This window comes from Lepidochelys kempii, chromosome 3 (assembly GCF_965140285.1).
Source record: "Lepidochelys kempii isolate rLepKem1 chromosome 3, rLepKem1.hap1, whole genome shotgun sequence".
In the NCBI taxonomy this organism is placed as follows: Eukaryota; Metazoa; Chordata; order Testudines; family Cheloniidae; genus Lepidochelys; species Lepidochelys kempii.
Window position 1 is genome coordinate 104,190,497 of NC_136382.1, and position 19,901 is coordinate 104,210,397.

At 40.5% G+C, this 19,901-nt stretch overlaps 1 protein-coding gene across 5 annotated transcripts in view; it reads left to right on the top strand.

Annotated features, from left to right (window-relative positions):
- Window positions 1–403: 403 nt before the first annotated feature.
- Window positions 404–19,901, top strand: part of MYB (MYB proto-oncogene, transcription factor) — a 34,768-nt gene continuing 15,270 nt past the window's right edge. Inside the window, exons 1-13 of one of the 5 annotated variants that reach the window (XM_073337379.2) lie at window positions 404–743; window positions 5,337–5,454; window positions 6,928–6,999; window positions 7,721–7,813; window positions 8,262–8,482; window positions 10,371–10,605; window positions 11,566–11,646; window positions 12,046–12,150; window positions 13,435–13,692; window positions 15,742–16,104; window positions 17,634–17,776; window positions 18,222–18,336; window positions 18,427–18,552. In XM_073337379.2, coding sequence (XP_073193480.1) covers window positions 721–743; window positions 5,337–5,454; window positions 6,928–6,999; window positions 7,721–7,813; window positions 8,262–8,482; window positions 10,371–10,605; window positions 11,566–11,646; window positions 12,046–12,150; window positions 13,435–13,692; window positions 15,742–16,104; window positions 17,634–17,776; window positions 18,222–18,336; window positions 18,427–18,552 — 1,953 coding nt within the window. In that variant the 5' untranslated portion in view covers window positions 404–720. Of the gene's footprint in view, window positions 744–5,298; window positions 5,455–6,927; window positions 7,000–7,720; window positions 7,814–8,261; window positions 8,483–10,370; window positions 10,606–11,565; window positions 11,647–12,045; window positions 12,151–13,434; window positions 13,693–15,741; window positions 16,105–17,633; window positions 17,777–18,221; window positions 18,337–18,426; window positions 18,553–19,901 lie in introns of those variants that run through there. The other 4 variants (XM_073337375.2, XM_073337376.2, XM_073337373.2 and 1 more) reach the window with 4 other exon arrangements.

Below are 19,901 nucleotides of genomic sequence, written 5' to 3' on the forward strand. Positions count from 1 at the left end.
CCCTAGAAGGGGCTCCTCTCAGGCTGTGGCCATCCGGCTGAGGGGCATGTCACACCACTGGGTCTGTGAGCCTGGCTCTGAAATGCACCCAGCGCAAGTCCTCCCTCCTCTGGCGTGTGTGTGTGCGCGGGGGGCGGCGGTTTAATCACTACAGTTTTTTCGCATCAACCCCCCGGAGAGCTGGCACTGGGGGGGGGCTGAGAGCGGTGCTTCTTAGCTCTGCTGCCCAGGGACAACTTGTGTATGTGTGTTGGGGGGGGGGAGGGGGAGTCACGGGGACTTGATGCCGCTGAGCGGGGATTGTGCAGCAAAAGGCGCCTCTCCTGCTGCCGCCCTTGCCCCGCTCCTGGCCGCCGCCGTCGCGCGGGCTCCCAGCCACGCAGGGGGAGAGGCGGCACGGCTGGAAGCGGCTCCTCGGCCAGCCGCGGCCCCGGCAATAAACCCCAGCGGCCGAGGCTGGAACCTCCCGGCTCTGAGGCGCTTGCGCATTGCAGGGGCGCCAGATTTGGCGGGAGGGGGAGTGTCCAAAAAGCCCTTTGTTTGATGGCATCTCTGTTTACAGAGTTTACTCTTTAATCTCAACCTGTTTCCTCCTCCTCCTCCTGCTGCTGCTCCTGAAAACTTCACTGTGCGGCGGTGGGGCACTTTTAAGCAGCACAGAAAGCAAAGCACTTCAGCCAGCACACGTCCCCCCTTCCTCCCCCTGTGGCTAGTCCCAGGATGGCCAGGAGACCCAGGCACAGGTAAACTCTTTGCAGCATGAAAGCATTTGTGTGTGTGTATGTTTAGTAGTCTATGGATAGAGAGGTTTATTTGGGTTATTATTTTTATTTTTTTTAGTTTTTGCAGGAGTGGTTTGCCAGATCCTCCCCACGCCTGTCAGACTGTGCACAGGGAAGGGGAGAGGGAAACTTAAACAGACCCTGCAAGACCAAATGAATAGCATATTAGGAACCCCCTCAGACCCTTCTCAACCACCCCCCTCTCTCCCTCACTCCCACCCAAAAAAAGACTCAGGATATTGGGAAGATTGCAATTTGCAGTGCATTTTGCAAGTTGCTCAGGCAGAAATTTCCCAGGACCGTGCATGGCACGCGTGGCTACAAATTAGAGGGTGTGTGTGTGTGTGTGTGGGGAGGGGGAGACAGGATTCCCACTTGGACTTGTTGCCTTCAGCGATCTGTACCGAGCTGCTCTGCGGTCTGTTTGAGCTGGAGGAGCTAAGCAGATGGCAGATGTAAGCCCAAAAATGTCGGACTTGTTTAGTGGCTGCAGGTAGTTCATTCCCATTTCATTCATTCTTTGTGGAGGTGGGATGTCAGGTGGGTGGCAGACAGGCGGCGTGAAAAGGAGGCGCTGGGGAGGGAGCAAACCTTTTTTTTTCTTTCTTTCTTTCTTTCTTTCTTTCTTTCTTTCTTTCTTTCTTTCTTTCTTTTCTTTTCTTTTTGTTTTTTTTTTTTTGCAGTTGCAGAGCCTTTCTTTTAATGACTCCGACTCTGCCCCGCTCATCTCTCGGTTTATAATTATGCCCTGCAAGGCTTTTTATTTGTAATGCACACGCCGCTCCGCACATGTCGGAGCCCGAGCAAGCTTTTCAGCAGCGCGATGAGAGCAACTCTTTAGACTTTGGCAGGAGGGGGTGGGGTGGGGAGAGAAGAAGGAGAGAGGGGCGTTTGGCAGCAGCTGTCATGTGGCTGCTCCCGTTGCTGTTTTCCTCCTCCAGGGGAATGGGCTGTTGCATGGGACTGGGGGGGGGGGGCACAGACCGCGAGCTGTGTTGTGGTGGTGGCGGGGGGGGGGTACTGGGGGTGACTGATCCCTGCTGCTCCCTTCCCTCTGGCGGGCGGCGTGCTGCGAACTGGAAGGGAGAGGTCTGAGCGCCTCGTGGTGGCTGCTGTTACAGACACACACACGCACTGTAGGAGGATTGTTTTCTAATGATCTCCGGACTGGCGGTCGGACACGTGGAGATTCTCTTTCTCCTTTCTGTCCCCCCCCCCTCCCCCCCCCACGGCTTGCGACAGAAAAGCAAATCCCCCTCCCCCGCAGCTTTTCCCTCTTGTTGCCGATCGCTGACTTAAAAAAGGTTTGCATTGCCCAGCGTGTGAAATCTAGAAGGAGGCTCGGGGTGGGGGTTCGGTGCAAACTAGATTGTTACTTGAGTATGAGAGAGCGAGTGTGTTACTAGGACGGACGGACTATGAATTACTCATCCTGTCCCTCCGTGGGGGGGGGGGGGGCGGGGGCCAAGTCACAGTAGATGTGTCCCCGCCTCGCTTGCGCCTCCCTCTTGGGGCCAGACGGGAGGTGGTAGTGATGGGGGGTGAGAGCCTAGTGGGTAGTCTGTATTTTATTTTGACTTTGCAGAGTGGCGGAATGAGCGTGTCAGGAGTGGTGGAGGAAGCCAGGCCTGCAAAACGAAAGGGTCAGTTGCTCTTTACAGGAACTGAATGAGCGGGAGAGACGGGAGGAAAGTGGAGCTGCTTAGCAGCTTTCAGACTGGTCCTTCCCAGCCCGAGTGGTGGTGATTCGCCGTGCTCGCGGAGCAGCAGATACTTTCCCTCTGGTTGCGAAGGGGATGTACTGGTGCGAGAAGGGAAACTCGAGATTACATAGTTTAAGCAGCTCCGTGAAGTGCTCTGCAAGGAGATGTCGGCAAAGTGGATTAGTCAAAACAACGAAAGTGGATTCCCCTCGGTTGTTTGTGCCCAGTTTCTTCAATCACAGTACAGCAGCAAGTCATTTCCTCTCCACCCCCACCCCCTTTTTTATCATTGCACAATTTGGTTTCCTTGACAAAAATGTAGCATTCATATTTGTAGAGTATTTAAACAGCACTGAAAGTTAGCATGTGTGGCATCATTAACCCTTTCACTTAGTCCACTCTACTGGTAATTAGCAAGTGCATTTGTTGTTGGGGCCAGATTTTGAGCATTCAGATATTTAAAAAAAAATGTTTCAGACATATGCTAGAAACCTGATTCGCTAAATGTGGTGCGGATCATCCTATAACCCCCCCCCCCCGGCCGAATTCTCCTGTCACAGGAGACACAGAGTGGGAGTTACTCATTCTGTATGCCACAATAAGGTCCTTGGTAGGTACGGAAAGAATTTAGATTATAAGTATTACATTAAAATAATGGTAACCTTTTCATCACTAATCTACTCCAGTTTCACTTGTGTCATGTTCCGTTGATGTACCTGGAACATTTGGCAGCACTGGAGATGTCACCCTGCTGGCTGTACCTGGTACTTCCAATATCAGTGACACCAATTTTCAAAATGATACATGGGTATTTAGCTACAAAACTTCTGTTAACGTTAATAGCAGTCACACAATTGTCTCCATGTGTTACTTAGAAAAGAAAATCTAACTTTAAAAAAAATAAAAGCAAAGAAATAGAGCTAAGGCTGTCATTCTGTTCATATGAATAGGACCCTGCAACCTTTATTCATGTAAGTAGTCCTACTGTAGTCAGTGAGACTACTACTGTGAATAACTACTCTTTTGAGTTGAAGGATTGGATTGAGTTGAAGTCACTAGCTATGCCTAAATATTCCACAAGTCTTTGTGAGTGAACTATCTGGTCCTGTGGTTCTCAAACTTTTGTACTGGTGACCCCTTTCACACAGCAAGCCTCTGAATGTGACCCCCCACCCCATAAATTGAAAACATTTTTAAAAATATTTAACACTATTATAAATACTGGAGGTGAAGTGGGGATTGGGATGGAGGCTGACAGCTCAGGCGATCCCCCCATGTAATAACCTCGCAATCCCCTTAGAGGTCATGACCCCCAGTTTGAGAATCCCTGATCTAGTCACATGTGCCACCCTACCTAGGCACAGTGGTAGTAAATTAAGAATGGAATTAGCAGACCTGTTTTGCCAGTTTGTTAGCCATTTGCGACTTGGTCTCAAATAGGCCACATGCATCACTGCAGATGCTGAAAAACCTCTTAAATAGCGATTTTCCTTGATACACAACATGTGCCAGAAGACAGGGCTGAAGACTTAATGTTATTTTAACTGAATATACTTTCTTTTAAGCTTTTTGATTGCTTGAATTTTGGTGGTACTTGCATCTTGGCTAGCAACCTGTACATTGAACTTCAGCTTAATGACCCCCCCCCCCCAAAGTCTCTGAAAAACAAGGTTAACAGGAGGAATAGTGTCTGGTCCATCCTTAATTGAAGTGTTGTTAGTGTGGATTTATTAATATGGCTGTTTATCAAAAACAGGTTTTTAAAATTGTATCTAAAGATTCTTCCATATATCATGATCATTAGTCAAATACTACATTGTCTTTTCTGTAGTACTAAAGATGTCATCTCTTTGTTGAAGTTTCAAAAGTGATGTTTATATCTTAAAGTTGGAAATAATACTTTACCCAACAGAAAGACAACTCCTGTTGCAAAACACTTCAGTTTTAGCTAGCGGGATAGGGTTAGTGCTGGTTGTGAAAACAGTAATAGATTCCTTTTTACCCATAGATAGCCTCTGGGGAAATCCCTTCGTCATTAATTAGGTGAGGACTAGAGTATTTCAAAAACAGTATGAGGTATTTAGAAATGGCATAGAGGTAGTAAAGTTATAAAGTTAGCAAAATACTCAGTATAAGGAGACTTGATCATTTATGTGGTTACTATAGAGATCTTGTATTGTACTAGTCCTCAGCTTTGTCTATACTCGACCATGAACTGTGACATAATTGATAAGAGTTTGTTTACAAAATAATGTGATCGCTTGATGGCCTTCATTTTAATTAGTTTTGAAAAACTTGTGCCCTTCAATATTTTTGGTCTTCTAATCCCAAAATGATGACTAATATATTATTGCATAATTTTACTATTTTTATATTTGTACATAAAATACCATGTGGGAATTGTGTAACCAGCTACTTCATCAAATATGTGAAAACATTAAGCACTCTTCAAAATATGTAGCCTGAGTTAAAGATTTTGCATATGCACTTGTGTAAAGGACATAGCCTCTTGTTCTCTTTATTGTCCTAAACATTGTATTTTAATTTGAAACTTTCATTGGTTGAAAGGCTGCCAAGTGTGTAAGTTGCCACTGATCTAACAGTATGAGCAGGTCTAAACATGTACAGTAATAAGAAGGTTGCCAGCCTTTTGCTTGTATCTGTGGATACCAAAAACAGCAGAACCAGTTCAGAATAGTAGAATAGAATGCAGAACAAAATCTTGTTGTGCAAGTTTTCAAACTTTTATCTGTATAACCTTTGTAAAGATTGTTGTTTTTCATATATTTTGTAATTCAGGAACTTAAGTCTTCATGTTCCACTCTAAGTCGCCTCCTGTTTCTTTTTGTAGTATATATAGTAGTGATGATGACGATGAAGATGTTGAGATGTATGATCATGACTACGATGGTCTGCTTCCTAAGGCTGGAAAACGTCATTTAGGAAAAACCAGGTGGACCCGTGAAGAGGTAAATAAAGGATCACTTACTACATTTGGGTTAAAAAGAGAGAGTAAATGGGTCAAATTCTTCTCTCAGATGCAGATTTCATTAGATATCAACTTCAGTGTGAATCTCATGCAAATGTATGAGGGCAGAATTTGGCTATATACATAATTAGATGTAAATTTGTGGGTTGTTGTTTTTTAAAAAAAAAAGTCTAAATACTGATCCTTGACTCCAGAAAGACTGTTATACCCGATAGGTGTTCAAACTACTGCATTAAGCTGGCAGGGTTCGACAATTTTAAAGTTACCTGTAGCAATGTTTGATTGTTATTGCTGGCTCTTTTGTTTGAAAATGGTTGCTATGTGAGAAATGACGTCTATTCAGTATCTTAACAGCAGCAAACAACTGTCGTACAAACTTCTGCCCTCTTATTACAAATAAATGGATCATCTGAAGTTTGTGCTTTAATAATGGAGTTGTGATTCCATGGGTCAGTAACTAAAATCTGGAAGAAACATCTATTCTGTACCTCAAGCTGACATTAAAGATACGTTCCCCTTTTGAAAGACTGAATATAAGAGAATATGCTTTGGTAACTTTTAGTGCTCTTGTGTCTATTTTCTGCGCAAATTGTAGTAATAAAAAGTTCATTTACAAGGGTGGATAATCCATGGTCATTTACAATGGTTTAATTTTTGTGTGAAATGTGTTAATTCAGTTATTTGAGTGATATTTGGGCTTGTTCAACACCAGTGATTCATTCTGATACATAAACATTAGCAGGCTGCTTCATGTAAGGTTTTTTTAAAAGCTTGAATTGCTATTACAATACCTTTGTCCTTCTTGATGTTTTTAATTGGCTGTTTTTGGTATTTAGGGCCTACATTACTTTTAGGATATTGGGCCAAAATCTCTGCTGATGAAAATATTCAAAACTCCTTTGAAGAAATGGAGTTTCACCCATTTAGGAGTTTTGCCCATTTACACCAGCAGTAAATATGGCGGATTACTTACGTTATGCATTCAGTATAGAATCTTATGCAGTATTGTGATTAACATTTAAAGCTTTTTGAAAACAGCCTAAAGGAATATGGTACCTAAATCCTCTTGAATTTCAGTGGACATTGGACACCTAACTCCTTTAGACTTATTTGAAAATACCAGCCCCAAAATAATCATTTAAATTGCCTTGGCTGATAAAATGCAGATCAGCATAATTTGCATAGTCCAGAAGCCCAGAAAATATATTTAAGTTCCTACCCATAACCAAAGAAAAACTATCTGCTGAATGAGGAGGTGTATTTGGCAAGAAAAAAAGTATTATCAGGCCAGAGACTTCTCTTTTATGTCAGTCCTGGATCCCTGAAAGAAGTGGATCCATAAAAATTCAGCAACGTGGAGTATTTTCTTTTTTTACCTTAGCTTGACTGATATATTTTAGTTGCAGCGCTAAGTGATTGGAGCATTGATGATGTTGTCTTTATGAAAAACTAGGATGAAAAACTAAAGAAACTTGTGGAACAGAATGGTACAGAAGACTGGAAAGTTATTGCCAATTTTCTTCCTGTAAGTGGACACTGTTTCTGTTTTCGTTTGCAGAGATGACAACTCTTTATCACCCATTTTCAAGTAAGGGGTGGGGGAGAGGTTATTTCTTAACTACATTTTCATGTGATATAAAGCCCCCCACAAATGGGAACTTAAGAAATGCAGCTATAATACAGTAGGATGCCTTGTTGAATATCAATTTTTATGCTCAATTTTATTTATCTCACTACTCATCTCAGATGGGGGAGGGGAAATGTAAAAAGACTTTTTTGGGGATTTGTTATAGAACAGATGGTTGATCTGTCAGTAAAACAAAAATGTCTTAGTACAGAAAAAAAAACCTAGCTTTGATCACTAGTAAATGCTGCTTATAAAATATGAGATCTCTTTTGTGATCTCTTATTGTTGTTCAAATTCTACAGATAACATATAATAACACTTATTCTTTAAAAATATCTTTAATAGATATTAAAGGATAAATTTGTTTAGTTACCATGATACAGTGACAATTATGGAAAAGATGCTTTTCTAATTCAATGTGCAGAGTACTTCCCAGCCGTTGATTTGCTGAGGACCCTCATTTCAATCTTGTCTCAGTTCCCATATAGCTTCATTGTATTAATTGGCAATGAGATACATAGAGGGTCTGTTTGGGGAGCAAGTGCACCGAGAAAGAAATATTGCAATTCTTTCATCTTATATGACAAGTGATTAATTTGTATATTTTATATGCAATTAGAATCGGACAGATGTGCAGTGCCAGCATCGATGGCAGAAAGTACTAAATCCTGAACTTATCAAAGGTCCATGGACTAAAGAAGAGGATCAGCGGGTAATCAACTTTTCTTTCAGCCTCATATTTTAAATAGTACTTAATGATAGGCCCAATACTGCAGCCTTAACTAGGATAAAACTCATCTAGACTTCAGTGATTTCAGTGGGAGTACTGCCTGAGGAAGGACTTGAAGACTGGCCCCAATAATATCAATACTTAGCATTTATTTAGTGCTTCCTGGTACAGTTTCAAAGTGCTCTACACAAATCAAGTAATGAATACTTTAATGCTGCAAATCTAAACGCTAGAAATGCCTTTGATATTACCAAAGCCTTTTCCTTTTGGGTAAATATATAAATAGAAAATATGAAGCAGTGCCTACCCATCTGCTCTACTACAGCGGTTTTGAGAAACTTCATTGAAGATATTGGAGTATTACAGAATGATTGCACTAATTCATTATGTCACACTAAAACGTGGGCGGTTCTTCTGTGTTTCTTTGAAGGTGATAGAACTTGTGCAAAAATACGGCCCAAAGCGTTGGTCTGTTATTGCCAAGCACTTGAAGGGGAGGATTGGAAAACAATGCAGGGAGAGGTGGCACAACCATCTGAATCCAGAAGTAAAGAAAACCTCCTGGACTGAAGAAGAAGATAGAATTATTTACCAGGCACACAAGAGGCTGGGAAACAGATGGGCAGAAATTGCAAAGTTGCTGCCTGGACGGTAATGACATATAGTAGCCGTTAAATAGTGAAGAGAAGGTTTTGAGTCTGAGCAGTCTGTTTCAGGTGACTTCTTAGTACACTGAAAGAATTGCATGTTCTAAACCAAAATGCTTTGAGCCAAATCCTAGTGCCATTGATATCAATGTGTGTTTTTGCCATTGATCTAACTGGGACCAAGTATATGGAGAAATATTTTTTAAAGTATTTGCCACTGGATGAAGAAATAGTAAGTATAGTAAATCATCAGGGCTTTCCTAAGTGTGGCTCTAGTCTTGTTTGTGTTGGAGTATTTGTCAAAACTTCTGTTGACTTAATGGTGCAAGATCAGACTCTATATATGAAACTAAGTTTACATTCAGCTAAGAGGATACAGTCAGCTTGAAATCCAGTCAGTATTTTTAACAATGAATTAAAAGTTGTTTCATAAGCTACATCTACCCCTGTGCCCCAGACAGTTTTGATGGTTTTACATTAATATTTTCCCCATATTTTAAAGTGTTTTACTCTTCTTTGTTGCTATGTGAATGATCCAAATACAAACTAAGGGAAACTAACTAACTCAAATGCCAATCCTGAAAACCCTCATGTAGAATGAGTAACTTTATTCATATGAGGTGTTCTATTGGCTTCAATGGGACTACTCATCTGTAAGCGTGCATCTGTAAGTCTTACTGACTTTGCAGCGGTAACAGTGAAAGTGCCCAAACACAAAGTGCTGTCAAATATACAAAATAAACAAGCAACATTCTTTTCCCTCTAGACTCCAGTAGTTGGTAAAACATCTCCAAGACACAAGTGTGATGGCCTTTTTTGGCTGGAGAGAAGAACCACAAATAGGCTTGTCGTTTGGAGAGCCTTACAATCTTCTTGCAGCCTTCCTTGTACCACAGACACCCACAGTTAATAACACTGCGTGGTGGTGAAGTAAAGACTCTCAGATAGAGGTGTTATATTTGAGTTACCCCAAGACCTGATTTTAATAATGCAGTTCTCATAGCTTTTGTCTAATCACACAATTGAATACTTGAAAGTTTGTTTTCTGAAATTTAAAAAAAACTTTCCCTAATAACTGTTCGGTTGCCCAGTTGTGAAATTTGCTTGGAGGTTAACCGTTTCACTGCTGGTTCCTGCACTTTCTCTTTGTAGTAATAGAATGCAGCAAAATTCTATTGGAATGTTAATGCTTAAAAAAAATGGTGGTGCATGAAGCAACCTAGAAGGTGGGGTTTGCTCCACATGCCAGTTGCTTCACCTAGCGGAGATGTGGTAGACCTCAAGTGATTAATTTCTCACAGTGAGATATAATTGAAGAGAAACATCAGAACTGGATCCATAAATCCTAGTCATAGTAGAGATCCATGTGTCTTATCCCATACATTCTTATGGTGCATATTGCCACTGGTAGTTGATTTCAAAGTGCAATGACCTGAGAGAGCTGATTTGTATTTGGAATTGTTAAAAATCTGTGCTTAAGAATTATGGGTTAGTAGGAGGAGGGTAGAACACCTTTCTGTGTTACACACACCATTGAATTGTGACAAATTTATTGAGGACTCTTAGAAATGCTCTATACTGACAACAGTTTCCAGTCAATTAACTTTAATTTGAATTAGAGAGACAAGGTGGGTGAGGTAATATCTTTTATTGGATCAACTTCTTTGGTGAGAGAGACAAGCTTCTAAGTCACACAGAGCTCTTCTTCAGGTCCAGAACTCCGTGTGGCTCGAAAGCTGGTCTCTCTCTCCAAAGAAGTTAATCCACTAAAAGATATTACTTCACCCTCCTTGTCTCTCTAATAGCTTGGGATTGACATGGCTACAACTATACTGAATTTGAATTGAAAGTTTTATTTGAAAAAATCTTTATATGCATGTATTCCTCCGTAGAACTGATAATGCTATCAAGAACCACTGGAATTCTACAATGCGTCGAAAGGTTGAACAGGAAGGTTATCTTCAGGAGTCTTCCAAAGCCAACCAGTCATCATTAGCTGCAAGTTTTCAGAAAAACAATCACTTAATGGGCTTTGTTCACACTCCACCTTCTGCACAACTTCCAGCAGCCACCCAACCCCCAGTTAACAATGACTACTCCTATTACCACATCTCGGAGCCACAAAATGTAAGCTGCTGAAAACTTTTTGTTGCATATGTAGATCTGTGATTAAGCTATCTGCATTGAAATTGATGAAGAATGATGTTTTTGTTATTGCTTTCACGGATGGACTAGAGGAATGAGGGCAAATAAGGAATGCTGATCTTAGACACTCAGGCCCTGATTCCACAAGTCAGTTCAGCATGTGCTTAACCTTCAGAACATGCTTATGTCCCATTGAAGTCAATGGGACTTCACACGCATAAAGTTAAGGAAGTTCTTTGCAGAACTGGAGTATCATATACTACAATAATGGGCATACATAACCCTAAAATAGGTAAACCTGCTTTCATACCTTTGTGCTACAGCATTCTAACATCTTAATTTTTAAAACAAACTAACCAACTATAATGCATATGAATTAGCATTTCTCATGGTGGTAAGTATTGCACTTGTTGAAATTCAGCTATATTTGGGCCTGATTCTGTAGTCCCTTTTTATGTGACTCTCCCATTGACTTCAGTATTTGTTCTGTTTGAGTATTGATTGCAGGGTCATTGTTACTGTTTTTAATCCAAATCCTTTTATGCTAATAACTAATATGAAAATTATTGCTACCTTTAAACACAATTGTGTTATGGATTTTAGATTGCAGTTGGGTTTTACATTTTATTACAATCTATCTGTTTCCCATTTGCACTTCAGTTTAGAAACATTTAACAAACATAAAACTTTCTTTGAATTATTCATCCACTCTCAGAACTGGTGGGTGCTTCTTGTTTGAACGTCTTTCCTCCTCTGATGCTTAGTGTCGTATTTACTTGTTAAAAGCTGCTCAGTTTTCTTGCAAGTTAGAAGAGAGGAATTTTATGGATTTTAAATGTTCAGTGTAAGATGCAGGAGTAGTGCTTGAGTTTAACCCCAACACACACTGCAGCTCGCATAATGGAATTAATAACTTTGAGTGTCTTTTGTGTTTTGGCCTAGGTCCCTGGTCAAATCCCATATCCAGTAGCACTGCATGTAAATATTGTCAATGTCCCTCAGCCAGCCGCTGCAGCTATTCAGGTAGATAGTTTAAAGATCATTTCACGAGTCAATTTGTTAAACATTTGATATGGAAGTTAAAATGCAAACTTCTTACCTTGAAAAAACATTTTTAACATACTGAGTGATGGAGAAGAAAATGGGGAAGGGGGGGAGTTCTGACATAGCTAACGATCAGTTCTTTCGAGGTAAATTTGAAACACATTAGCTGATATTTAGTGTGATGGCTTTCACTTTTTCTATTTCAATGTCTGTATTGAAATTCAACAGGGATTTTTACAGTGGAAAACGCAATTGACATTTGTTTTACCTCTGAGGCTAATTTGGCCGTGATACCACAGGACGGCAAGCCATAAGCATTTTAGTTGCAACATCCGATCAGACCTTTATCTTTTCTTTTCCCTTAACTCTTAATTGCAGAGACACTATAATGATGAAGATCCTGAGAAAGAAAAACGAATAAAGGAATTAGAGTTGCTACTAATGTCGACTGAGAATGAACTGAAAGGGCAGCAGGCATTACCAGTAAGACTGTCACTGTGTGCTTGGATGGAGGGATAGCAGCTTTACCCCAGTGCTTGTCTTTTACCTTTTTACTCCCCCTCTGCCTGTGACACTAATCAAGGCCCTATATTTCCGATTTAAAAGAATGAAACATAGCACATATTTAGTATGAATTTGCTTTATAAATTTATGTATGTTATGGTACTAAACAATTTGCAGGTATTTTTACTTTTGCAAAGTCAGCGGGAGCAAGTTTGGGCTCTACATTTTACCACAAGGGTGATAACACTAAAGTTAACAGAGTAAATCCCACCAGATCTGATATTACTGGGGATGTGTGTTTCTGAAAGTGTGCAATGGTTCATGTAATGAAAATGTAGTGCCTGTTCATTAATTTTTCCTCTCTGTTGCATTCCTTACTTCAGCTGTGTATTGCATACTTTGTAAACTTCAGACTTGGTGCATGTTTGATAATTTGTTTTACTTTTCTGTGAATAATGTTAGAACCTTTAGCTGCATGTGTGCAACCCGTGCTGGCTATTACTGAATTCTCACATTTTGTCATGCATAGGTGGTAAAATAGATAAGTAGCTTATTCTATGTAATAATATAGTTAAAACAAATAAACCAAAATCATCCTAGAACATAAGTGATAGCCAGCAGATACTTTTATGAGTAATTTTTTCTGGTTAATAATAAAATGATTGTGTGCATGATGTGTTAGTTTGGCCACTTTTAACTTTAGTTAATGTTTTGCAATTTCTTCTGTTGCATGATCACACTGGAAAGAAACTTCTGTTAATTTGCTCTTCTGCTTTCCTAACCACGTTGATTTGACAGCCTCTTCATTGCATTGGTGTAAGCTGTAGTGTTAGACAGGGATAGAAGAAGATGAGATGTGCAAACAAAAGCAACTCTAACTCTTAAATCCTTTAGCCTCTTACAGAGCTGAGGGTTAAGCAGGGAATTCTTGCGAATTCTTGCTTCATGCAAGAATTGTAGACTCTATGGAACTTTTGGAGTAACATAGTAGTATGAATTTATTGGATATACAATATATATGCCCATGATACCTAATACTGGATCTAAATAATGAGGTACTTTCAAGATAAATAAAATGTACCATTGCAAGGTCTTGCATTGATGAAAGGAAACATCTTGACAATTGTTTCATAGGCGTAAGCTTTTAGATGATGCAACTGCTTTTATCTTTCCTCCAGCAGCATCTGACACCTTGTGCAATTTCATTGCTAAGTTCCTTCTGCCTTTTTTCCCTCCTTTTTTTTTTTTTTCTTCTTCCCTTAGACACAGAACCACACGTCAAGCTACCCAGGCTGGCACAGCACCACAATTGCTGACAATACCAGAACTAATGGCGACAGTGCACCTGTTTCCTGTTTGGGGGAGCATCACCACTGTACTCCATCTCCGCCGGTGGATCACGGTTGCTTACCTGAAGAAAGCGCATCCCCTGCAAGATGCATGATCGTTCATCAGAGCAACATCCTGGATAATGTTAAGAATCTCTTAGAATTTGCAGAAACACTTCAGTTAATAGATTCCGTAAGTAGAACTCTCAGTTCCAGGCAAATTTGCATGCAATCTAGGTATAAGGGGAGTGGAGCTGGGAGCTCCTTATATTTATTTCTATTTTCAGAACGACATAAATGCAAGATTTGAAATTTATTTTTAAAATAACACATGGTTGTTTGTATCAAGTCCCAAAGAGTGATTTAATCTTATATAATATATGGATTTCTTTTTTTTTTTTTTTTTTTTCCCTCCTTGTGTGTGCGGGAGGAGTAATTTTCGGCAAACTACAAAATTCAGTAGTTTAAATCAGTGCTACTCACAAAGTGGTGGTCCGCGGACTGGTGCCAGTCCACGAGCTGTCGGCTGAAGGTCCATGGTGCCTGGGACCCGAGGCAGCGCATTCTGCTCGCGCCGGCTCCGCTCTGCGCGCGCTGCCCTGGCTTATGCTGGCTCAACCCCGGCCACTGCTGCAGCAGCTGCCGGAGATTCTGCCATGGCCGCTGCCCTTGGCCGGGTCGCGCCCCCCCCCACACCTTTACGCCACGGAGAGGGAGAGGCACAGCGTGTGTAATGTATGTGTGTGTTTGTTGCCTGCACGTTGTGGCATCCATTCACACTGCCTGCTGCCCAGCCCCGAGCAGACAAAGCCCACGGACACACTAATAAGGAGAAGACTCATTAATCTCTGGCAATTTCTTGGGCTTGGCTGCCACCCCCTCTCCTTTTCTCACCCCTCCACCCCACTCCAAAAAAAAAAAAGTAGCCCCTTGATGCTGGAAGACAGTTTAGCGCAGGTTTGGGGAGAGGAGGATTAATTATTATTGTTGGTGTTGTTGCTCTGTGAAATTTGACAGCATCTGCACTGATCAGCAGAGCTGGTGGAGTAAAAAGACACTGCAGTATGTTGTCGGGTGGGAGCGGATAAGCCCCCTAAAAAATGTCTGCCAACTTTTATTACATTCATTATATTGTTTCTGACATAAATTAATATTACTACGAACGTTCAAGTAATATTTTCTTGGATCGTAATACTAATAATAGTCATTTTATACTATCAGCACAGACGCACAGCCTTTCAGTCAGTCTTCAGTGCATTTAAATGGGAACAGCTTTGCGAGTACGCCACACTCCCACTCCAATTAATACAGTGAAGAATGTTAGTTTTTCTGATCTGATGTGCTACGTGCCTATGCGAATACAATAATAATATGGCACAAATATGGTACCGGTCCCTGGTATACTGAAAAAAAATTGCCGGTCCGCCACATCAGATAGTTTGAGAAGCACTGGTTTAAATGGACTCTTCATAATACCCTCTCTCAAAATGAAATCAAATTAGAGATAACAAAACCAGCGTAATAGTGTAAGTGATATTCAATTTGTGTCAGGAGGCTGTAGTCTTATGTGTGAGTGTGCACACTTTTATATGCTTTTCTGGAATTCTTCCTTGCTGTGGGACATAACATCAATAGCTGCCTCTTTTCAAAGCTTAAAGAGCTTGCATGGCATATTTAAAGAATTGGAAACCTTAATTTAATACTGAGTGGCTTACTGCATTTAACATAGGCTTTTGTTCACTGTGATTTTTGGGTATGTCAGTTGACACAGAGCTATTACATTGATATGATTTTGTAGGTGTCATCTTAGTTTATAACAACTAGGGTGCACATTTCAAACTTTGCTACACTCATTCAGCATGTAGTTGCAAGCATCCTGGTTAGAGAGAGGATGAGCTTTATTTGGAGACTGATTAACGTATTCTTCCATAATACGAAGATATTATCTCTACATTGATGTAACTAATATTGGTAGGACATCACTTGACTCATTGCTACTTTCAGGAATTTGGTTTCCAGTACCAATGGAATAATATTCAGTTTAATATACTCAGTGGATATATTAAAAAGATGAGTAAGTGTTCATAATATTACTCAAAAAACTAGGGTCAAAGTGAATTAATTGGGAAGGGCTTTTTTGTTGTTGTTGTTGTTTGTTGTTACTGGCATATCGTAATGCTGTATTTTCATGAGGTGGCACTATATACTGTCTTATAGTTCCGTGCCTCCCACGTTGTTTCAGGATCCTTCATCATGGGGTGATCTCAGCAGTTTTGAATTCTTTGAAGAAGCAGACACTTCGCCTAGCAAAACTCCCTCAGGCAAAGTCTTACAGCTTCAGCAAAGAGAGGCCAATGCGTGTAGACCTGAAGGACGCCCTAGCACAAACTTGAGCAAAATAATGTTGAGTCAGGGTTCTCTTGACTCACCAAAGTCCTTATCTGCCTCAAAATGCAGCACAGCTCCGTTGGTCATTCTTCGCAAAAAGAGAGGGCATTCCAGCCACTTAGCCAGTGGCTACGCTAGCTCCTTCAGATTTGCTGAGGCCAGCAGTTCAACTCCTAAGCGCTCCCCTGTCAAAAGCCTACCCTTCTCTCCCTCGCAGGTAGATCAAGTCTTCTGCACAGATGTTACTAATTCTCAAAAGTCACCAGAGTGTTAACAGTTTAGAAACTAATCCTTTGGAACAAATGACTAATTGCTGTTGCACTTGTTGATTTCACTCCATGTTTGAATCTTCTTACTGCTGTTAATCTTCACCACTGAGTTTAGATTATCAGCAAGCTAACTGTTGAGTCTCTTTTTTTTATTGTCTCTTTAATTCTTGGTGGTTTTGAAGGGGAAGATAGTTGTTTGCTTTTTCTTGCTTTTAATTCCTCCAACTACCAGAGTTTAACATTTCTGTTCGTTGTAACACTTTCCCATCTCTGTCCATTTACGCGGTGTGATTCACTGACCCAGAAAAACCCAAACTGTTTATTTAAATAACATGCAGATTGTGAGACAAACTGACAACAGCCAGAAAATTCAAATGATTCTTGCGGTGGGGTGGGACAGGGATAAAATTTGTATATGAAGGTCATCTTGATCTCCATTTTGAATTTCCTGTCATTTGTTGCTTTGTGTCACAGCTGTAGCATTATGTCAGCATGATTTTTTTTCTTTGTGGATTTCTTGGTTTTCTTTTATGATGGTCCTTAAAGAGAGAAAAATAATTTATTGGAGGTTATCAAATGCATTTTATTTATCTAAAGGTCTGCTACATTTGCAAATCGGTATATTTAAACATGTATTATTGACTGAGCTAAGTGCATATTTTGAGATGTAACAAATTAAAAAGATGCACATACAAAAATATAGTACAAGTAGGCCTATTGGGTAATATGTATTTTGGCAAAACTTTGACTAACAGAGTAATGATGCCACTAAATTCATAGAATCATAAGCATTAGAGATGGAAATGAGGTTAAGGCCACACCCTCCCAATGCAGAATTTTTACCTAAATAATCCAACTGTCTCCTGTTCAATCAGTCCAATACTTGCATTTCAGAACATTCAGTGCATTTGTAGCTTGCTATAATTTTCACTTTGTGCTGTGCAAATGGAATACTCTGTTTTCAGAGAGATAACAGGAGTTCAGTGTCCTATAATAAACACTTTATTTACTAATTTAAAAACATGCCTAATATTTTACATAAAGCTTAATGGGATTTAACCACCATACTCTATGAGCCAACTGCTGAAATCCTTACTCATTTTTACTGAAGTCTTACTTAGGCAAATGATGGTGGCAGTCATTTGCAGTTTATTTGATTAAAAACTGAATTGAGTTCTTAAGATTTAGCTTTGTGAGTAGTGGTAACTGCTTCTTATTGGAACAGAAAGTAATTTTTGTTCATAGTTCCAGCACTTGAACTGCTAATTTTTTTTTCATGATTCTCTCAAGCAGCTGCTCATGAGTTAACACCCTTACCCTGTAATCAGACACGAATAGCCATACATACAATTATATGTGGATCAATAGAAATAATCTTGTTAATTGTCTAGAAAGATGATTTTTTTCCCCCCAGTTTTGCTCAAAGGCAACATCATCATCTAGGTGTTCATATTGCTTTTTCTTTTCATAACTGCAGTTCTTAAACACCTCAGCCAACCATGAAAATCTGGACCTGGACAATCCTACTTTAACTTCCACTCCACTCTGTGGTCATAAAGTGTCTGTTACAACACCACTTCACAGAGACCAAACTTTTAAGACTCAGAAGGAGAACAATATGTAAGTCCTTTTTATTTTAACATTGTATTTTCAGACTCTCCGGGGTTTATTTTTTTCAGTTTAGGACTGAGCCAACACAAAATGCTGGATTGTTTGTTACAGTCCTGTTTGTTGATGCATTTTATTTGGATTTTCTTTAGTTTAGAAAAATACTTCTATTTTTCATTATAGAGTTTCTGAATGGATAACAATCATGTATATACAGTCATCAATTTATTAGATTATTGTTTTACATTAAATGATTAAAACACGTGCTTCCTCCATAAAAGTAAAATAGCATAGTGTGAACTCATGGCATTATCACAGGATAGTATTTAATATTAATTTAATTTAATAATCCATCGGTCTTTAACAGTAGGTCACTTTTTCGTTGAATTATAGGGTCAGAACAAAGATGCTCGAACACATTCTCTGTAAAAAAATTTTTCTCTCGCTCATTTTAAAGTTTCAGAACTCCAGCCATCAAGAGGTCAATATTGGAGAGTTCTCCAAGAACACCTACTCCATTCAAAAATGCACTTGCAGCTCAAGAAATCAAATATGGCCCCTTGAAGATGCTGGTAAGAAAGAAATGGTGATAAAAGTCACTTGGATATTAGTGTGAAGGGATTGCCTGAGACATAAACTATACATTTTTTTTTTCCTTTCAGCCTCAAACTCCAACTCATCTTGTAGAAGACCTGCACGATGTTATCAAACAAGAATCTGATGAATCTGGAATTGTGTCTGGGCTACACGAAAGTGGAATCCCTTTGGTGAAAAAAATCAAACAAGAGGTAAGGCATAAAACTTTTACGTGGGGCAACCTAAATCAGTTTCACAGCAAACGGTTCTATCAAACTTATTTTCAAACAATCAGATGTCTTTTTTTCCAGGTGAATACCAAGTTCTTAGTGCCTGAGCTAAATAATAAAACATATGAGCTAAATAATTACTCCTAATAATATTAGTAAGACTGTGTTTTAGTCCTGGGTATTTTTTGTAAAAGTCATGGACAGGTCACGGGCAGTAAACAAACATTCACGGCCTGTGATCTGTTCATGACTTTTACTATATACCCCAAACTAAAACTTAGGCTGGGGGCCATGGATGCTCAGAGGGGTGGGGTGGCGGTTTGGGGGTGCTGTGAGTGCTGGGTGGGTGGCCCGGGACCCCCGCTGGTTCTGGGGGCAGGGGAGGGTTGGTGGGGCTCGCAGGCTCCCTACCCAGCTTCGTGTCTTTGCAGCTCCTAGGGGGAGGAGCGGCCAAGGGGTTTTGCACACTGCTTCTTCCACAAGCCCCGGCTCCGCAGGCGCAGCTCCCATTGCCCGGGAACTGCAGCCAATTGGAGCTGCGGGGGCGGTGCCTCCCTGGCCCTTCCACCTAGGAGCTGCGGAGACATGCCGGTGGGAGCCAGAGACCCCTCCCAGGTAAGGAACCCCCCCCCCCCCCACTGGGGGCACACTAACCTCCTTCCTCAGCCCCCTCCCACACCTAGACTGCTGCTGCTGGACCAGGGACTGCCAGCTCAGGCAACCCCTGAGCCAGCACCGGCCACTGCAGAAGTCACTGAGGTCACAGAAAGTCACGAAATCCATGACTTCTGTGACCTCCATGACCAACACACAGCCTTAGCTATTAGTACCCAAGTCTTCTCCCATTGACTTCATTGGAAGTCTCTGTTGATTCCAGTGGTTCAGGTTATTATATAATGTGCATTATTTGCATCTTATAAAGGTAGATTTGTCCAGAAATTTGGACTAATTTTTCTAATATTGGTGAAATATATAAAATAACCGAATGGGGACCATACTACAGAGTGACCTAGAAGTCCGGTGGTTTGAAAATATCTCATTACATTAATTTATCATTTATGCAAAGCCCCAAAATACATGCTCTGTCACTACTTTTAAAAAAGGATTACAACTTGTATAAATGAAAGTGGAACTAGTGAATATCTGAATGCACATATTCAAAGATCTGTTATTTTTTAATTGAGTATTTAAGAATTTTTGGATGTAAAGAACAAAATTGCTACAAAGGGCTAAATTGTGGCTTTGGACACCTGGACCCTGCAGACCAGTCCAGTTGCTGAGGAACTTAAAGCATAAATATTCTCATGGACGTTGCCTTTTAACACATGGTT